This window comes from Hermetia illucens, chromosome 4, assembly GCF_905115235.1.
Source record: "Hermetia illucens chromosome 4, iHerIll2.2.curated.20191125, whole genome shotgun sequence".
Lineage (NCBI taxonomy): Eukaryota > Metazoa > Arthropoda > Insecta > Diptera > Stratiomyidae > Hermetia > Hermetia illucens.
In genome coordinates, this window is record NC_051852.1 from 30,285,189 (window position 1) to 30,306,850 (window position 21,662).

Here is a 21,662-nt window from a genome sequence, read left to right on the forward strand (position 1 = left end):
ATTTTATTTATAGCGTAATTAAAGTCGGTGCAAAACTCAATAAACCAGCCCCCAATCGGGAATGAAACGAGAATACGAAAAGTCGATTTATAATAAGATTGTAGCCTCCTGAGGTTAGTACGTTCCTAGAGCTCGGTCACTTTAGATTCGGGAAAGCGTTTGTGAACATTTTCCTACAAAAACAGTAAGTTGCAATCTAAATTCGGTCCAACTGCTGCAAATTTCATCGTGTGTAATCGAAAACAGAATAAGTATTTTCGCAAATCCATCTGAAACGCACGTTTATTTTGATAAGATAAAAATAGTACAGAATCGGAGTCATGTATACGCTTGTGAGATACCAAAACACAGAGTAAGCTCTTCCACTAAGAGCATTTAATGAAAACATTATCTTGAAATATAGAAACCGGCATTCGAGATAAGATTCTCAGGCATGCGCCCCCAGCATATGTTCTCCCTCAAAGAGAGGAGACCAGCATCCACAAGACCGGCATCTGAAAGTCTGTGCTTTCTTTAAGTAAATAAGAAAAGTTGCTAAAGAACTCAAAGCAATCTCGATTACGTGAAAGATTTTTGTTCCTCAAATAGTGGTAGCACCAAGCAGGAATCAGAATACCGTGTGTAGTTGGCTAATTGTGATACAATTTTAGGAAGAATTTCTAATCGGAGTCTTCCAGGGGTGACTTCCGGGTAAACTGCATATTACAGAGAGTATTGTATGCCTCCATAATATCAAAAGTAAACTAAGTGGTTTAGAAGCGGAAATATCAGAAGTTAAAAGTGAAGTAGAAGACGTTTAAGTTCTTTGACCCTATGGTGAGACGTTTCGAGTGAACTAGTTACTATCAGCTGAAATAGGCTCTGTTGGCAACCATCATCCCTGCGCGGATTTAATCGACCTTAGATTGCAAGAATTATCCACAATCTCGAAGTTATAGTCTCTAATCTTTATTGTTTTCAGTTGACTAGTGCGATTTGATGCTGTAGTTTCTCATGTTTTTGTTGATGACTTCGCCACCAAATATTTCCTTGATTACAGTGGATCGTACATTGCCAGAATATTTGACAACAGTTGCCGTTACATCAATTTTTTCTTCGGGTCATACTCCACGGTTTTTAACGGGAAATTGTCGGACATGGAGTTCCAAAGTAAACCCAGAATAGCAACCGGCGCATCCAGTATTATTTCTCGTAGTTACATATCCTTGTAGACTACCGAAATGTCACTTAACGATTCGAGATCATTTCCTGCCCATTGACGTAGGGTAAATCCTCTAGCCTTTAACAGACCAATCATCTGCTATACCAGATCGCTCGCCTCTTGCTTCGTTTCTGCTCGATGTAGAAATTCATCTACGTTAAAGTCATTTCGTAGTCTTTCCGCAGCTAAGGGATCTTTGTCCCTCCCCCTCCGCTAATTGAAACAGCGTCCTAACCACAAGGAATGTCTCAGAAGTTTCGTCAAACGAATCTGTCGTCAAGATGTATTCCTGTTACTCGTTGGAAGTTCCTATGACTTGGCTGCAAGATTTTCTCGATATCGCAGCACACGGTATATTGAAATTTCCTTCATCTCAGAAATATCTGGGATAGGTCATCCTGCAATTTAGGGCCGGTGTGTAACAGGTTGTTTAAACTGGTACCACTCGATGTTTCTGCTGAAGCGTTATAAACTGTTCGTATCTTAGCGGTAGTGCTTTCCATGTTTATTACCGAGTGAAGTGGAAAGTAATATACACCCCTATCCTCTCCGACAACTACTCTTGCAAGAAAGTGCCACTGTTCCAATATGGAAAAAGAAAGGTAGTCGAGAAGAATGTTGAAATTACCGTCCGATCCGGTTACTTTCCCATACCATGAAGATTTTTGAACGCATTCTTGACAACCGTATTCGCGAAATCGTTGAAATAACCGTGAATCAAGCCGGATTTGTCAAGAAATGCGGAACTACTGACGCAATACACGCTGCGCGGTTACTCATGGAGAAACACCGTGAGAAGCATCGCCATTTTAACATTGCCTTTCTGGATCTAGAGAAAGTTTTTGACCGTGTACCACATGAACTCATCTGGTATGCTTTACGACAACACTTCATGCTAGAAGAACTCGTGCACTGGGTTCAATTGCTCTACCATGATCCGAAAAGTAAAGTTCGAAGTATGGAGGGTCCATCAAAACCGCTTTGTGTCTCTGTTGGTGTTCATCAAGGAAGCGCCCTCTCACCCCTCCTCTTTGTTCTTGTTATGGGCACCGTCACAAGGGATATCCAACGTCCAGCACCCTACACACTGCTTTATGCAGATGATGTTTTCCTAGCATCTGATAGCAAAAATGATCTCGAGCAACTTGTTCAAAAATGGAATGATCGTCCCATGCAACACGGTCTCAGATTGAATCTAAACAAAACTGAATTTTTGAATTTTTGTGGAACTCTACCGTGAATAAATTGGACACTAATGTTGTGACTTTCGATGAGCGTAAATGAGCTTTGCCCGAAAGTACCCAGCTTAACTTCATCTTCTGGGCCATTAAAGGATTTCCTTTCTTCATTCGCGACTCGATTATCTCCTCAAATACTTCTGCTTCCAATATCAGATCAGTTGACATTATATTTCGGATCAGCTAGTTTTAATTTACTCGTCCATCCTGAGCCGGTTTCCGTCAGCTCTTCATTTGGCAGACAGGTTGTTAACGATCATAAAACATAAGCCGCAGCTGCCAGCTCGAAGTTTAAATCGAAATTAGGCCTTATCTTGACCTCACCTGTAGCCGCGTGGACACTACCGATCCCTAAGATTGCTGCCACCGCATTCCTATTTCTCACGCATAATTTATTTCCGCATCCAATACGATAAATGATGTTCGGAATCCTGGGCCGATTATAGCGCAAACCATCAGACTCTTGCCAGTTGGACTTTCTACTCTTACTAGAGCTCTTACTAGCAGTACGGATGTCATTCCTGGTATTCCCTTTGGTTGACAGACTGTATTGGCACTTAATAAGTTTTTGAGATGCAGCATAGTGTGTTGATCTTTATTGCACTGCAGGCAGCGCGCCTTGCTGATATACTTCCGCGAGTCGCTACGTAAAAGACAATTTCGACATATTTTGGACTGCTTTACGAAATTATTCCTTTCCTCAACCGACTTCCCGAATTCGTTACAAGTAAACATCGCATGTTCTCCTTTGCAATAGATGCAACCACCTTTCGCTTGTGCCGCAAACCCTTTTTACTTCGTGGGTCAAATTGTCGTGACTGAGTCGATTGAAGTAGCTTATACCTTTGCAGAAGGAAGTCGCACACTTTGCTCACTGAGGTAGTTCCTTGCCACCTTGATGATTCGGACAAGTTTTGGACCCCACTGGGAAGTAATGTATCCCATATTGCTCAATCCAGCCAAGCAGTTCCGTATATTATTGTACATCGTAATTATGTCATTCACGGATTTGTATCCAAGCTTTCCTATGTCTAGAATGGCGTCCGCTCCTCCGAAATCAATAGTGCTGATTCATAGTTATTCTCTACTAGCTGCTCGTGCGATACGGCTTCCATCACCTCTCCTCGTAAATACCCTAATAGGTATTGCAGCTTTTGAAAGTTTCACAATAGACCGATTGTTGCAAAGCAGGATTTTGAATAGCTCTATAAGCCTCTCCTTACAGATACCGGATAAACTGGAAATATGGATTGGCGATAGTTTCGGCAGTTGATCGGGAAGGACGTGTGGTGTTCCGTCAGTAGCTTCTGACGACTGAACTCCTTCAGTGTTGCGACTGGGCTTGATTACTCTCGATCATTGTCTTAATTTCCCCAACTTTAGCTTCTATCTCTTCCTGGAGTCCAATGTATGGATTGTCTGCTTCGAGAAGACTAAGCAGCTTCCGGTGATTCACCCTGAATGTGGACATTAATGCCTCCAATGCCTCTCGTTTTTTGCAGATAATTGACCGTTTTTTGAGCGACTCCATCCTTCCTGTAATTCCTCTCGAGAACGTCCAGCTGCTAGGTAAGATCACTCTGCTCCTTCAGGATCGTTTCGACCATGTTTGTCGATAGTTAGTTGCGTTTGAGACAAGGAATAGGATTTTTATGATAGGAATTTGATTTACGGCTCGATAGACTAAAATTATCCGGGGGATTTTTCTTTAACGAAGACTCGACGGACCAGTTGTAACAGCAAGTTTCATTTTTTGACAACCACCTACTCCGAATATACGGTTCACTCGATAGACGCTTTTAAATATGGTATAGTCACTCTTTTCCAAAAAATCGATCCCTGTCCAAAGTATTTTTGCAAGGCAGTAACATCAGGCTTATATTGAGGTTAGTTCCTTAGCAGCTCCTCTTCTCTACAAGGAGCGCATGTTCCATGTTGTCTTTTCAAACCGGACTAAGGTTCCTTTCAGGGCTTCCTAACAGGTGGTTTTTCCGGGTAGTAATGTCAACCTTACATCAACCCAACACTTCGCCCAGTTTGTCACGTTTTTAGGCGCAGAAGACACTATTATCCGTCCTCGTCAGGGTCCCAAACAATTTCACGTAAAGGAGGAGATAAGGTTTAATAGGAAATGTCTTGATGTTGATTCTCAAACCGCATGTCCGAGCTTTTTTTACTATAATATGAGTGCTAATCAAGAACTAACTTCACAGACATAAGGAAGAAATCTTAAATAGAACGCATATTACTAGCCCTCCATTATTCATTTCTAATGCTAGTAAATTTATAGACTACATCTCAAGGGAGTTAGTGAGCAATTGGTTGATTGCAAATATTTAGGGGCGAATCGACAAAAGTATCGAACAAAACATTTTGATGATTGCCGCGTGTAAGGGCGAGCACCACCTAATAGAACCACCGTTATAAGGACAAAATATAAAAATTACAACGTGGCTTTCCTAGGACTACACTAATGATCTGCTGCAAATAAGATGGTGATGATTTTGGCACCATATTCCGCATCACGAAAGTGTTTAGGATCCACGTTTTTCTTTGACCAAGTGAAAGACATTAACAGGAACAAGCACTTCGGCACGACCAATAATGCCATAGCATCTAACTCAGTTCTACTTCTGGTGGATAGAAAATTAAGATCAGCTTCTCCAAACTATTTTGTCAGCCTTCTTCCTAGAACTATTTAGATAACTCCTGCAAACAGCTACTTCCGCTTATTCAATAATCAAGCCAATCTGATATCTTCCCCCCTATATGTAAAACCGTATACGCCTTCGTTGTGATACTTGGAGGAGTAGTTAAAATAGTTTTGGCACCCAAAAAAGAACTCCTCAAATGACTGATGGATGAAGAGCAGGCTATTTTTTCACCAACTATTCATTCACTAATCACATTAACACCCTCCGAATCATTGAATAGTTAAATCCCTGCCCTTTACCAGTTATTCATTCACTCTAAGCAAGCGAAGTCTACCATTCTCGTTTGTCAATCATGTGTGAATTGTTTCATCAGGGAACCGTGATCTCCAATATCAGATAAAGAACTAAGTCGACATACAGGCAAGATACTCGTGGACGTGGCCATTGGCAGACAAAATTGTCAGGGGATAGCTCATACATTAGCAGCCTGTTTATGTTCGACAAAGATACGAAGACACAGTTCCTCATAGACACAAGCGCCGATATATGCGTTTATAGCATTCGGTATATATGGAGACATCAATTAGCATATATGGAATCACTAACTTCACTCTCCACCACGCCCTTCGACGGGATTTTCCTTGAAGATTTAATACAACGGTCGTTTCTAAACCCATACTCTGAGCAGATGATTTCTAAGCACATTACGGAGTCCTTCCAGATGTTCAGCACGACTGCCTTTGAAATTCAGAAACTATCATGATATCCTACCGGAATTTCCGGACGGAACCAAATAAATCCGATATCACGAGAAGCATCATATGCTTTAAAACCAACACAATTAGCTCCAGACAACCCGAATATCGGAAAAGGAATTCAATATCCTCATTCAGTTAGGATTAGCGCGTGCAGTAAACAATCCGTAAACTGCGCCCTTCCATATGGTACCTAAAAAGAATAACGAGTGAAGACCGTGCGAAGGTTAATGCACGCTCAACAACCGAACCTGAGTTGACCAGTACCCAGTTAAATGTATCCAACATTTTGCCCAAGCTATTTACGGGAAAAATGACTTTTCAACAGTATCATTGACCTGATATATGTACTTTTCCAGATCCCGCTAGTTGCAGGAGACATACCGAACACTGCCATCTAAACACCGTTCAACCTTAACGAGTTTTCTTTTATGACATCGGCCCTAGGGAATCCAGCCCAAACATTTTAGCGATACATCGACGAAACGTTGAAATATCTGGACTTCGACTATGCCTACGTCAATAGCATATTAGTCGTTTCGTCTTCACCCGAAGAGCACGACAACCACTTAAGAACTCTGTTCCAGAGGTTGAAAAAATAGGGAACGGTGACGGTATTAAGCGAATGCATTTTTGGTTAAGAAGAGGTCAGTCTCTGAGAATATCCGATCTCAAGGAGGGACACGTCCCCTGCTAGCCAAAGTCAAAGTGTTCTAGGATTTAATAATAATAATTGTAGGCGCGACAATCTATTTGGATTAGGATCTTGAAGCGTGTTAGAGCGCTTCATCCAAGACCGTAACTGTACACTACAGGACAACAGTACACTATAGGTGGCAATGTTGGAATGTCGTCAGCATTGCGGCACCCGTGATTATTACTCTGATCTGACTCAGGAACTCATTCACTCACTCACGATACAAATGCCTCTAGCACCAGTGAAATTTCAAGCGAAATTGTCTACTACGATATCATAGGGCTGTAAACACTGACCCATCCAGACACTATTCTTATTTGAGGGTATGTTACATTTTTACAGAACACCAAGAAGAGCAAAACAGGCACCAATCAACGACATTCATCACTGCAAAATCTAAACAAATTCACCACAACTAGGACTCTGAATCTGCCACAGCTTTTAGACCATCCGAAAAGGCACTGAAGCAGATAACATTGTTTGCACACCTAAAATTTAACCCACCCTTGGCCATCTTCTGCGATGCATCCAACTTCGCAATTGGAGCAGTTCTCAGACCAACTGTGGCTGGGATCCATTGGGTTTATTCTCAAAGAAGCTCGATCCAGCGGATTCTAAATACAGAGAGTACGACCGGGTGTAGTACCACTCCGTAATCGAAGCTACCAAAGTGTTTGTTGGCGCAGAAATCTCCAGATTCGGCGTTCTACTTTGGATTACCTGAGATCAAGCACCTTACTGGTGCAATTCTCATCAGCATCGACAAACGAATTGGTGTACACGTCTAACTTTTCCAAAGAACTAAGCCGCGTTTTCAATGGGTAACAAATGAGATTTCATAACACCAAGCCATGTCAAATATGGCGGTATAGATCGTGGAGTACTGTACAACGTAATGCTGCAATTAGGTATACCAGCTAAACAAGTACGACTGATGAAGATAACTACGACCAACTCCGTCTCACAGGTCAGGATCCAGAACAGGTACTGGTTTGAAGCAGACCAACAGACTGGCGCTGACGCTCTTCAACTAGCACTCAAATACCCTATCCGAGCAATGGATACCAACACCAGCGAGACGCTACTCATTAAGTCGACACAATTGTCAGCGTACGCAGATAACATCAACATAATGTCTCGAAGATTGACCCACGCAGACTGTTAACACTACTGCGAAAGAAGTTGGACTACGCATCAATCAGGACAAAACGAAAATAATGATGCAAGAAAGAAGTAGGACGCCGGCTCATTCGGGCATCAATGTTGGGGGCACGGCATGTCCAACGAATGAGCGACGCTCGAATGTCTAAGTAGGTTATTAACGAATGGTGTAGCGGCATAATATATACGAACGTCCAACAACTACTGGGCTTCCAAGATTGGAGGACGCAGTCACGTCACTGAGCTAATTGAAAGACAACGATGCAGGCGGCCAGGACTCATCATCAGGCTATAGTGCCACGATGATGACCAAGCAATGTCTTCACTCCTAACAATGGTCCGAAGAACTCACTACACCAATCGTAACAAGGCTCATATGATCCGCATAACGGACAAGTCTGGTAAAGTTGACAACATTGAAAAGAACCCGGTCTCGGACCAACAACAGGAGACCTTCGTGACATGCCAAAAATTGGTCCAGTTACTGTCAAAAAACCTGCAACCGGGAATCAAACAAAATTCTGCAGACAGGTTACTTGCTGGCAGCGAAGTGCTGTAACGGTGTAACTACTTTCGAACACTTAGCTGGACCAAAAAAATCGGAAACTACCTAAACTAGTTTCGTTACCTTTCTTCCAAACTATCGAGTCGGTAATGAGTTGTTCTTTGGAACCCCTAAATGCAGACGGCAGCACTTCTACTCCTCGTAACGAAATCTATTAATCTCGTGTGCACTAATCCTTCCATTTCTAACGGACGTTATGAATTTATTGAGGGTAGGTAATTTCTTCTTTTTAGGAAAAGATAGATAATCCTCACATAAAACAGGGCCAATATGCTCAATAGCCGAAGTCCACCCAAATATTCTTTCACTTTCGTTACTGTAAACTGTATCGCTCGGATTATTTTATGGGGTTTATTTGGAGATCTGGAAAGACGCTGATTTCTCGCGCAGGTTGCATTTGGAGCTCATCAGTAGCAGTAAGTCTTACTGTTGTAGCGCGAATTGAATGCATTTTTAATGTCCAGTGTCCGTACTGTACAGCATTTCCAAGATATCATCGGCTCTGGAACTAGCTCCGTTAGCAAGTCTATGGTGGTGATCGCTTGGCGGAATCCAAAATCAGTTAATCTCTGTATGACGAAGATGTCTTCCGCCGCTTGATATTTCTTCCGATTGCCTTCCTGCGGGAGAAAGAGGACTGGCAAAGTTCTTTGAAGCATACCTGCTGGTACGTATGTGGCCTGATTTCCAAGATTCATACACGTTCTCTCGCAACTCTGGTCTCTTTCTGAATGGGAAGCAGATTTTTCTTCCGTCAAACCACCGATAGTTTAACCATTTTTCTGGAAGCACTGCTTAGATGGTGTTGATGTTCATACCAAATTTTCAAAGTTGTTCTTCGTTGCGCCTACTCTATTTTCGTTTGCACCTACATTAGAATTCATTTTTATTTTCTTTCTCCTTTAGCTAACAGCAAAGTCGTTCATTGTTCCCGAGTTGACTGAACGTTGCGAAACGGATAACTATGTTCCTTACACTTTTTATCATCCTAATCTCCCTTGCGATTCTACTGGATTATACCGCCAAGAAAAGGCGATATGATATGACCGTTAATATGCCAGGCCCATTTCTCTTGCCGATATTTGGATCAGGTTTCATATTCAAAAGGAGGGACGTGCAAGGTATACGTCCCAAGTTTCCAGAAGAAAACTTCCTTCCACTAAAATATATTTCTTTTTACAACTCCTAGATTCACTCGGCATTGTCCGAGACCTCAGCGTGAATTATGGTACAATCTGTCGGGTATGGATATTTCATCAATTAGCCGTAGTTATCAGAAAACCAGAAGTTCTGGAAACAGTTCTGGCTAGTCCCAAGTACATCACGAAAAGTTCCCTGTATGATTTCCTGGAATTATGGCTGGGAGATGGTTTACTGCTTAGTGCAGGATCAAAATGGCACTCCAGACGAAAGATCATAACTCCAAAGTTTCATTTTAAAATTCTTGAAGAATTTGTTGAGATTTTTGATCGTCAAAGTAAAATTTTAGCACAGAAATTGGAAAAGCATTTGGATGGAAAGGACTTCAATGTTTATCCTTACATTACCTTGGCAGCTTTGGATGTGGTCTGTGGTAAGTAACCATAAATTCATTTCCGTTTTTTTTTTGTTAAATAGGTTTTAACCAATTCTACTTTCAGAAACCGCTATGGGTACGAAAATTAATGCTCAGACTGATCCTGATTGTGAATACGTTCGAGCCGTAGCTGAGTAAGTTTTAGTTCTGATTCAAGTAGATTTTAGTTTCGAACAAAAGATATTTGAAACGCTTTTTTCAAAATCCAGCTAGTTACTTTTAAATATGAGTCGCTTTCGCATCATACATGAACTTTTGAAGAAGCTCAAACCCCTCCTTTTTCACCTTGCTGGCCGATGAGCGACGTACACATGGAATAATCTTACTGTTCTCCTGGATCAAAAACGAAAGGACTAACCCTCTTCCTATTCCTCACTACCACCATGCACTTCACATTAAAGGGTCATATGGTATACGAGTATTTAAAGGAAGTGAATATTATTGATAACGTAATTGTTACCAAAGATCGCAGCACGCAGTAGCAGTACGAACATTGGTATTCCACTGATGCTGCAAATTCTTCTCTATTAATTTACCAGCCAACTTCACGGGGTGATTCATCAATGTTGAGTAGAGGTGACTCAAGGCGACCTTCAGCTTCAACTTGTTCTGTGTCATCAGACTAGCAAGTTTCACGAAAAGTGCTATCTACAGATTCTCCCACCCTTATGACTATATCCGATTGTCAGTTCCTCCAGCATTAATCAAATTAGCCGAACTCAAAAGTACTTTCCCTTCCAGCTAGAAGGATTAAATCATTGGCAATTTTGGTCGTATAGTTTCCACCAATGCCTCTGACTTACTGCCACTTCTTGAACTGTTTCTGTATGACCTTTTGCTTGGTAGAAGTTAGTCATTCAACTTTAAAGATCCTTTGCCTAGGCTTTGGTGCGCGATCAAACATTTTCTTTATTTCAATGCCCCTTCTTCCTTCCAAAAACAGTGCGTATGAGTGCCAGGCCTGGGCGCCGACTCGTTTGAGATAGTGTCAGGCCAACTTGATCTTGGTGTTGAAATAACTGCACTTCCAGATTTTAGACAGGGCAGCGAAAGCGGATCTAGCGCTGTTAATGGTTCGGGCAACATCTAATTTGGGCCCACGGTCGGCAGAAACCAAATTTCCTAGGTGTATAAATTTATTGACACTTTCGATGCTCTGGCCATAAATGTAGATAGGGAGAGTGCGATGATCCGTCAGTCTGAGAACCTTGGTTTTGTTGATATTTGTCTTGAGTCCAACTCTATTTGCCTCCCTTTCCTCACCCTGGGTCATTTTTCCAAGGTCGATAACCTGATGAGAGAGCAAACAGATGTCATGAGCATAGTCGAGGTATTGGAGGAAATATGACATCTTTGCATTACTCCGGATAAGGCAGCATGAAGAACGTCACCAATAAGAAGAAAAAATAATATTGGTGACAAGATGTAACTCTGGCAAGCTCCACCCTGGACCTCAAAATTCTCCGAGATTTTACCTAAGTGCAGGATGTGACATTTGGCGCCATCATATACTGTAGTTTCTCCCCTCCCCGCCCCTCCAACGTAGAGCACACTTCCTGCTCACGAAAGCTTTCTCGAAGACGATGAAGAGCAGGTGTAGCGAAAATCAAAATTCCGCGCGTTATTCCAAATTGATCCGTAGAGTGTTGATGTGGTAAATGCAAGAGGATCCGGAGCAGAAACTACACTGCTCTCTATTGACCAAGCTTTTTTGCAAAAGCAGGAAACACGCAGATACCCCTCCAATTATTACACTCAAAACGAGTCCCATTCCTCGGGATCTTGACGATCATCCGCTTCTACCACTCTCTGGAATAGATCTTGAATTCCCTAGATTTCTGTTTGAGTGTAAGCAGCAGACCAGCAGTAACTTCAGGTGCAGCGATAAATAGCTCTGTGCGGAGACCATCAATCCCAGCCGCTTACTCCATTTGAATGCATTGATGGCCAATATTATTTCTCTCCTACTTGGAGGCAAACTCCGTATCCGCATGTTACGGTGACTAGCCACGTCATCTACAAGAGGAAGAACCTCCCCCGATGTAATACGGTTACGAACGATGATGAAGTGTTCTTTCCACCTCTTCAGTCGTTCATCATCGTGGATAAGATATCGACCGTTGACGTCCTTCACAGGACCATGGAAAAATTTGCCGCCACACGTGTGTTCTTTTGTGATGCGATATACATTTCTGAAATCAGTGCGACGTGCAGCTTTTCCGCTTGCCTGCAATAGTAAATTCTCACTTGTGACGTCATACACTACACTGGATTTCTTGGTATTTCGCTCGGTATCCGAACTCCAACCTGTCACGCCCACCATCGCTCTCAACGGCCAACAGAGCTTTTAATCCCTTGCTTTCATCGATCTGCTTCCACGATTCCGCAGTCGAAATATGGCGGATACGTGTTGCACCCGAGAAAGGAGCATTTTTGATGGCCGCCCACTATTCATCGATATTCTCAAGCGGGTTACTAAGCATATCTGCCGGCCGATTGGCGAGGTAGCTCACCCCACAGTGGAGCGACAATTTTCCGCTAATTGCGAAGTGGTCGATCTGATTGCTCATACGACGTCGGTCAGTTGAAACCCAACTGACCTTATGACAGGCTCTGTGCTCGTAGAATGTGCCACCAATGACGAGGCGGTGGAAGTTGCAGAAATCCACATATTACCTTTGCGGTCACCAGGACCGTGCTTCCCCATCATATGTCAGAGCAAATTGTTGTCAGAGCCCACATTGCTATTTAGATCATCCATTACGATCACAATCTCATATTTAGGAAGTCACCCCTGAACTGCGTTTAACTGCTTGTAGAAAGCATTCTTTTCCATTGTATTGAAAGTCTCGGTTGGTGCATAGCATTGCGATCCCAACTCACAGGCAAACAAACCTCTTATATTTTTAATTGTTCTTTCAGTTAGATTTTGGCCTGCATTTTATCCTCTATCATGATTTAAATTTTTCATTCATGGCCACGTTTCTCCAATCTACCCTAAATATATTACTCTCACGATATAAAACTAAAACGATACTTGCAACTGCGGATCTGGCAGAAGCAGATGTACGCCTCGTTACGGTCTACTCTAAAATCACAGCCATTACACTGTTTTTGTCAAGTACTAGCCTTATAATAATTACTAATCGGAAGAAATCGTTTCAAGACTGGAACAGGTGCCGGTTTTTCCTAACCGCGGAACCCTCCCATCATTCACTAAGCTAGTGAACTCGACAATAAAAACACATATCAGAAAAGACCTTGAAATGAGCGCAAATTTTCGAACAACAACTCTTACAGGAAAGAGCCGCATTCGTGTCACGAGAGCGCTAGAAATATAGAACAGTAACAGCCTAATAGGGTTTTCCCGAAATTAAGGAGTCGGTCTACGCAACTAAGTTCACGCATGACTGCAAGTCAGAACCCAGAGTTCACAGCATCCCTTTCCGAGCTGCTTCGCTTCCCATCGGCCAATAGCACGCACTAGGAGCTGGAGAACATAATAGTCAACAAATGGTACGCTCTACTAATATCGAGAACTTTATCCTTTCTCTCTTTAATTAGCGGAGGAGACTGAAGTGGTCTCAACTAATCTACCTTTGGTCTTTCCAACCTTTACTGGCAAATATACACGGGCTCCGTAGAGCCAAGGTACCCAGTAAATAAAATTCTGCCAAAATCACTCATCATACTTACGAACAAACCAAGTCTTGGACAGTCCCAGTTTCCAAAAAGAACATTTAAAACAGTTGCAATATTTACAAGCATGTTTACTTTCGGAGGAAAATACAATTATTCAAAGCCGGAAATCATAAAAATTGTTGACAGCCACGAAAAAAACTATCGGAAGGGCGGATCAGGTCGTAAGATCTCGGAATACCGTAAAAACAAAACCGAAGCACTAGATGAGCTGTTGTGTGATTCGTCTATTGAAATCAATGGATCCTCACTTCGAGGTCCACACTGAATCAGAGGCAAATATCGCAACTAGTAAGTCAAAAAGAGAGCACAAGGGGCATATTAGCTGACAAATTCCAAAAGGTGCCAACCCAGCATGTCTTCGAGTAAGGATCTTGTCAAAATTATCACCCATTTAGATTGCAGTATTCACGGGTCTTAACAAAAAATAATCTTAGTTCATAAAATTGTTGAAGGTCATCGTAGACTGAAACCGTTCCTCGGAGAATATACATGAACCTACCTCGTAACATCGGAGGTGAGGATGTGGTTGACGTGGAAGCACAACATCATCGCCAAGTCGACTGGCGGATCGATGAATGAAAATCGAAGATAATGCACGGTAAACACATGAAATGTCTTTGGCAGCCATTTGTCGATTTGCATTTGTCGAACAGATGGCTGTGTGCTGGGAAGCTCTTTCCTGAGACAGAGGGATTCATGTGTGCCAGCCAGGATGACGTGGTCGCCACCCGAGCTTATGAAAGAGCGGGTGGAGAACGACTAGTGCAGAATGTGTGGTTCATCGTTGGAGACTTTGGACCATCTTATTTCTGACTGAATTGTAATGACACCGTTGCAATACACGAAGAGGCATAATGCTATATGTAAGGTAATTCATACTCATTGCATACAAGCATGGGCTGATCACAGAGAACATGTCCTGTTTGCCAGTATGAGCCGCAGGCGGTACTTGATAGTTCTGCCTATAGCATGTATTGGGACCGACAAGTTCTAACTGATCACCACATATCGCACAACAAGCCTGACGTGCTGCTAGTTGATAAAATGGGTCGCTCCGCGTATATTATTGATATTGCTATCCCCCATAATGGCAACATTGGACGGAAATACGTGGTGAAGAAAATATTCTATGAGCCCTTGGCCTGAGAAATCAAAGAAGCTTTAACGTTTCGAGTAAGTGGGACTCTCACACAGTCTCGTTCAAACCATGCAGAAATACACCATTCTGCATACGTGCTCCATGTTGCGGGGAGTTCGCTGAGTTCATTGACCTACCACCGGCCAGTGCCCTTTAACTTTTAAGTAGGTAGGATCGTCCGAACCTAAATGCTTGGCACTTCATGCTAGTCTTAGGTAAAATCCGGCATCAGCCGAGATTGTGACAACTCGGGAATAAAAAAATAATCCGAATAATCAAGATAAGGGACTGAATCTCCAATGATGGAGTTGTTAAATTCAGGCGGCTTTAACATGCGAAAATGAGCCTCTATAAAGTCCATCCTGATGGACGGAATCCCACAAAACGACGAGTAATCGGGCTTACACGAAACCATACGGAATTCGAAAATCGTCACTTTTGATTTGCTTTGGAAGCCAACATCAAACGATTGCCATCTGGAGTCGATCAGATTCTGTAAAAAGGAAAATCTGACAAGTGACAGCTATTATCGGACCTTATTGGGATCTTTGATCCCCCCAGTAACTGAAAAGGGTTTAGCAATTCAGGATAGGTTAGGACAACATTCTAGAATTTGACGTTAAGCCGTATACATTACAAACAGCAATCATTCCATAAACTCCAGGAAATTGGATAAGTTGGGTGAAGGGGTGACTTTCTAATTTTTCATAAGCATTATTTTTCTCGGAAAGTTGTAAGAAAATCTGCTCCCTTCATAAAGATTTTCATTTGCCGATAGGATTTCTATTTACACCGTTTTGGTTGCATGAAGTGCAACAGTGGAATGATCCACCTTTCAGGAGAGTCTTGGAAGCAAATGAAGTGATGCCAAACGTCTCCTCTTGTCCCAGCATTTTGTGGTGAAACCTCAGATTTAACTAGTCTACCAATCAGCCTCTTTATTGACGATGATGTTTAAGCACCTCAGCGCTTGCATCAGGCATCTCTTTAGTGACTGATTAATTAGCTTCTTAATATCATTGGATTTTAACAAACCCGGACCAATCTCCTCCGCCTTTTTTTCTTCGTACATATTTTTCTGCTAATGGAATAGCATTCAATAGACTAGCTAATGTCATACCTGAAGTATGGTGGACTTAAAATAGCTTCCGCCCATGGAACCAATGGGGAGTGTAGAAGTAAATCAGTGACAAAACATTTGCTTCCCAACGATAGTTGAAAACACTTATTGTTCATCGCGGGTCTGCTTTTCGGTATATTGACTAATAATACATCCAGCATGTCCTGATGAGGAGGCCAAACTCTTCATGAATTTCGATACTAGGTTGTTTCTTATCCAGAGTGAGAGGAGGTAGTTACACATCTTCCAACAAATAATTGCATCAACTCATCCCTCGATTTTTTTAGCGTTTCGCAGTGGTGCAATCCTTACAGCTAAAAGCAGTAATTTGTTGAATTTCTCGTCACGCCTACTATGATAGTTGGATAGAATTATGTGATTCTACAAAGCCCACTAATCGACTTTCAAGCCTTAGATAAATTATACATCCAAAGCGATGGCGGTAGATACCGCATTCTATCAGCGTAATTATTTCTCTTGTAATCGGTGGCAGCTTGAGTAATATGGAACCACGAATATTCGCCAAATGTTTTGCAACCTGGTAAAAGAAGCAAAGGTCCTTTCTTCTCGGGTAGAAAGAAGATCGACTACCAGGGTGCTCGAACCTTAAGATGGATGTATCCCTCCACGCGAGACTGCGAGATATGCGAGACTTATCTAATACTTCTACCGTTCCAAGCATCATGACCAGGTTGAAAGTGGAAATTCGAATAAGTAAAAAAAAACACCCTAAACCCCAGATTCATAGAATCCGTTTTAAACTCGTAATTAAGGTGCACTGTTTCGACATAGATACTTACGTCCAAGTTACGTTTTTGCAAACCAACTGCGGGGAAATGTGAACTGCTCGATACAACCCCTTTTCTTTATTTCAGGATAACCACCATTTTAACCGAACGCTTCATCAACATTTGGTATCGAAGTGATCTCATTTTCAAAATTTTCGCCCCTAAAATGAAAGAACGTCAAGATTACGCCGCTAAGGTTCTTCACGATTTCACTGAACGTATTATCGAAGAACGTAGAAATGCTCTACTGATAGAGCAAATGAACAAAGATTGTAAGTGTGATATCTTCAATAATGTGAATGAATAAAATGTATAAATACTTTCCTAAAACAATCAATGTATCTACCAGCAAATGCACCACAAGAAGATACTGATGTTGGTACCAAGAGGAAACTGGCCCTTCTCGATGTTCTTCTACAGTCATCAGCGGACGGTAAACCACTTACAAATGCTGATATCCGGGAAGAAGTGGACACATTTATGTTCGAAGGACATGACACAACGACATCCGCTATGTCCTTCACACTTTATTGTCTATCACGCCATCCAGAAGTGCAAAAGCGAGCATTTCAAGAAATATGTGAAGTAATAGGAACTGATAAAAACAAGCCAGTCACCTACAGAGAGTTACAAAATTTAAAATATTTGGAATGCGTTATCAAAGAAACACTACGGTTGTACCCATCAGTTCCGATAATAGCACGAAGAATGATAGAAGATACAAAAATTGGTAAGTTTGGAAGATCAGTTCCCTGGAGGCGAAGAACTAATTTAGTCTTGAAGCAATTGTGAATGGTCGATTAATTTTTTATTACATTTCAGATGATTACTTGATCCCAGTCAACACAAACGTCAGTATACCAATTTTTGTAATATTAAAGGATCCCAAGTTGTTCCCAGAACCCGAAAAGTTTAATCCGGATCGACATCTCCTTGAAAATTCTGATGAGAAGACCAATCCTTATTCGTATATTCCATTCAGTGCTGGACCTCGCAATTGTATTGGACAAAAATTCGCAATGTTGGAGATGAAGAGTACCGTATCGAAAATGTTAAGGCATTATGAGCTGTTACCAATGGGACCTGAACCGATTCCCGTACTAAATTTGGTTCTAAGATCGACCAATGGTATTCATATTGGAATAAAGCCCAGACAATATTGAATTTATTCAATCTGGTATGAATTTGTTTGATTTAAGTTAGATAAAACTATATATGACGTTGGGGTAGTGTATGGACGGCGTAGTAGAAAAAATATTCCGACTCTGACTGTCAATCATGCAACTTCCTTAGAAATGTACAATCAACAAATTTTTCTGACCGCTTCCCCCGGTACGGATTTCGGCCATCAATGATATGACAAATTGATTATCACTTCGAACAAAAGATACCGCGGATAGAAAAAGATTAATAAGCGTCCAAGATGCAGCTTCTATTGAATAACAGAACAACTAATAAAATTGTGGATGATGTAGCGTTCCACAACTGGTGTTCTTTGTGATCGACGTATCAACGAACGTCTCAGATCCAAAATTTACCGCAATGTCGTCCGTCCTGTCGCCCTCTATGGTTCTAAGTGTTGGCCAACTATAAAAGACAATGATCGGCGTCTTGCGGTAAAAAAGACAAGGATGTTGCGTTGGACTAGTGGCGTGAGACGTTTTGAACACATCCGAAATGAGAATATCCGCGATCGTTATGGGGTTGCACCGATCGTGGAAAAATTGCAAGAGAGGCGTCTTCGATGGTATGGTCACGCAATTCATACTAACGAGAATTCACTTGCCAAAATTGGTCTGAACATCGAAGTCGATGGTGAACGACCAAAAGGCGAGCCGAAACAACGGCGGATTGATACGCTAGATGGGGATTTAAATGCCTCGAAATTGCACCCAGATTAGGCATTCGATAGAGCTAAATGGCGAAACCGATCACGATGAGCGGACCCCGCTTATGAACGGGACAAAGGCTGAAGAAAAAGAAGAGGAGGGAGCCCAATTCAACAACTACAAATCAAGAAAAACTCTTATATAAAAGTACTCAAAAAATGGCGGATGTAAAACAGTGCGAGAGAGTAAAGCTAACACGTTACACAGCCGCCATGCCCAGAATTTAGAGATTGTCCAATAAGGTCAATTGTATCAAGCACGGGTAGTCCTGCCTCTAGTATTTCGAAGCACATTGCACAATGCACTCTCAACCACCTAGTCAAAGCGTCCAATTTCAAAGTTAGGACTTCCGAGGATTTCTGAGAAACATAAGAAATTTCAGGTTACAAAACCACACCAAGGTCTCCAGGACTGAGCTCTTACAAGACGTAAGTTTCTGCATAGTTGATAACAAGATTTTTAGCATCAGTAATTATACTTCATACATAAAAATAGGTATTGTTTACGGAGAGCGCATTTACGCCTATATTGTAATGGAAGTTCTGTAAGAAAGCTGCCCAAAGCAGCTAACTTTCACTTGGAGAGCACTATTAAGATATGTTGAGGATCTGTTCTTGACCGTTCCCAGGACGAAGATAGATGATGTCCTCCAGAAATTTAATTCGTACCAAGAGAGGGTGCAGTTCACATTGGAAATCGAATCCAAAGGCAATTACTATATCCGGATACCATATACGGATTGAAGAAGTCGTAAATCTAAATTAGTACGAAAAAGAGGCTACGTCGGGAAGTACCACTCACTCGCTCCTTCCACACTAAAAAACTGAAAACGGTATACCATCTCATCTACAGAAGGTTAGCTGTGAGTGGCGACTATTATAATTTCATGACGCTATAAGGGACAAAGTGTCTGCAACATTGGAAAGAAATGGCTTCCCAAAAAAAATAAGATACTACTCATATTAAAAGTCATAGACAGTATTGCTAGAAATATTACAAAATACACAAGTTGGAATGGATATCTCACTATCAACTATGTTCCAGGGGTGGTAGAAATAATGGGAAGGATTCAGCGAGGCCCTCTGGATGAAAATATATCAGAATTCGTCATAACGCAACACGACTGATTATCCTCAAGGTTAATAGATGAAATACCTTTTCTCAATCAGATCAATGTGGTCTATAAGATCTATTGCAGAGGAAACATAAATGAGCAGAATGAAGTAGTACTAGTCGAAACTACTGAGCAGCTATTAAAAAGCAGAATTGGGAAGGCCGGTCATGCACTGCCGCTCGATAATATTAACCAGAAAAAAACAGTGCAAGAACGGTTGTGTCAAGAAGCGCTTCACATCTACATAATACAAAAAAGCCAAAGATCGAAGACGTTAATGAAATTTATGGGCAGATACTGGATAGTATTAGACAAAAAAAAGTGATATATCGGATTACTTAATTGTCTGATGGGAGTAATGTAGAAATAGATGGACCTCGACATGATGCATTCCAGTATTCCTAAAGATGTCAAAGAAATTCGGCGAAATGTCAAATTAAATAAAAATAAAGTTAAATTTGGTCTAATTGCCCTGGCTTATATGTATTTACTACAGTCATTATCGTTGAAAAGTTATCTAAGCACGATGAACAGAGCTCTCAGCTTGACTATTTTCCAACTCGCAATAAAAATGGCCGTGAACTCAGGTAAATGTTTACAGGACTATCCTGCAGTGGCTTGCAGGAGGACTGTGCCGCTAGGCTTTGCAAACCCGCAAGATTCTCATTCTCAAACTTGTGGGGAAGAGATAGAGACCCTTATGCACTTCCGATTCTTTTTGATTACCCAAAACTAACTGACTGTGACTAAATATGTAATGTCTTTCTGGAAATCAATGATGGGTTTCCGTAACTACCTTAGTGATAAATCTCCGTGCTGGGACCTAAGAAGAAACCTTGAATATCTTGAATTCCTCGCTGAGTAGTTCTGCGCCCATCCCTTCCCTGCATGACTACCTTAGATATACCACAGTTTCTCAGCCTTTTCTGGAAGTAGAGCTAATAACTGTCCTGCTTAGGCACAAGAGAGTTTCTGCTCTGGTTCAGACAATATTACTAATCGGTATATACGCTGGTTAGCGCCGCAAACGTTTTCTAATTTATTGCATGGTCTAAATCTCATCTGGTACAAATTAAGGTCGCCCGAGGACTGGTCTATTATTAGGGTGGTTCCCATCCTCAAACCCCTTAAAGACCCCGAACTTTTGACTAATTACCTCCCAATTGCTCTCATGAATTCTTGAAATCATCATTATCATAAACTGCTTAATTCAATGATAAAGGTTCGAATCAATAAACTCACTGAAGAATACAAAGTCCTCCCGGTGAACTCTTATTCCTATTGTGCAGGTAAATCCACACCCTCCTGCATCAATTATGTCTTATTGCACATCTCGAACGCCAAAAGTAAAGGTCAACAAGTGTTAGCTGTGGCGCTTAATGTGAAAAATGCCTATGAGAAGGTTGATGGCGACGCTGAGTGATGCAATGTCAAAGTTCCTTTTTCTTGCTGAGATTGTTCAATGGGTGACAAGGATAATGTGCAATTGACGCCTTCAGGTTGGCCTGGACTTTGTGCAAGTAGGCAATGGCATTCCCCAAGGATGTGCACTAAGTCTGATGCTGTTTAACATTTGCACAAGATCCCTTCCCAATAAATGCTCTGACAACTTTAAAATCTTCCAAATATTTGCAAATGCAGGTGAATGCGTTCGTGACCGAATCCCATAGATTGGTCCTACCTATTAATCTAACCAAATCCAAATCAATCTCTTTTAAAAGAAGCAGGGTAACACCCTTACTCATTAAAATTAATATCATAACCTCACCCATGTTAAATCCATCACCTTTTTAAGTAGGAAGATAAGGAAGATGTGACCATTTGAACTCTATCATTCCTAAAAGCCTCAAAGCTGGTAGATCGATTAATTTTTCAATCGATCTTGGAGTCTCCCACAACAAAAGGCTATTAATCTCTATAGATCTTTGGTGAGGATCATTATAGAATATGCCGCCACTTCCCCCATGAACCCTCCAAAGTACTCTGAGAACAAACTCAACTTGAAAAGATACTTGGGAATGACCAGAACCACCCCATTACACCAGGCCTTTTAAGTGACTGAAT

The 21,662-nt window shown here is 41.5% G+C and overlaps 1 protein-coding gene across 3 annotated transcripts; it reads left to right on the forward strand.

Annotated features, from left to right (window-relative positions):
- The first annotated feature begins 65 nt into the window (after nucleotides 1-65).
- Nucleotides 66-17,775, forward strand: LOC119656081 (cytochrome P450 4d2-like). Of its 3 annotated transcripts, none has more exons than XM_038062367.1 (7): nucleotides 66-184; nucleotides 9,178-9,392; nucleotides 9,461-9,844; nucleotides 9,912-9,981; nucleotides 16,683-16,867; nucleotides 16,945-17,325; nucleotides 17,418-17,775. In XM_038062367.1, the coding sequence occupies exons 2-7, from the start codon at nucleotides 9,236-9,238 to the stop codon at nucleotides 17,756-17,758; spliced, it is 1,518 nt and encodes a 505-aa protein (XP_037918295.1). In that variant the 5' UTR covers nucleotides 66-184; nucleotides 9,178-9,235; the 3' UTR covers nucleotides 17,759-17,775. The 3 variants fall into 3 exon arrangements, with proteins under 3 accessions (XP_037918295.1, XP_037918296.1, XP_037918297.1); XM_038062368.1 differs by lacking the exon at nucleotides 66-184 and adding an exon at nucleotides 546-690; XM_038062369.1 differs by lacking the exon at nucleotides 66-184 and adding an exon at nucleotides 702-816.
- The last annotated feature ends 3,887 nt before the right edge of the window (nucleotides 17,776-21,662 follow it).

Bases quoted from the DNA above. Each gene is read 5' to 3' on its own strand.
- LOC119656081 (XM_038062367.1), top strand. From the start codon at position 9,236: ATGTTCCTTACACTTTTTATCATCCTAATCTCCCTTGCGATTCTACTG. The intron at 9,393-9,460 runs GTATACGTCCCA...TACAACTCCTAG, and splicing joins CAAAAGGAGGGACGTGCAAG to ATTCACTCGGCATTGTCCGA. The intron at 9,845-9,911 runs GTAAGTAACCAT...TTCTACTTTCAG, and splicing joins AGCTTTGGATGTGGTCTGTG to AAACCGCTATGGGTACGAAA.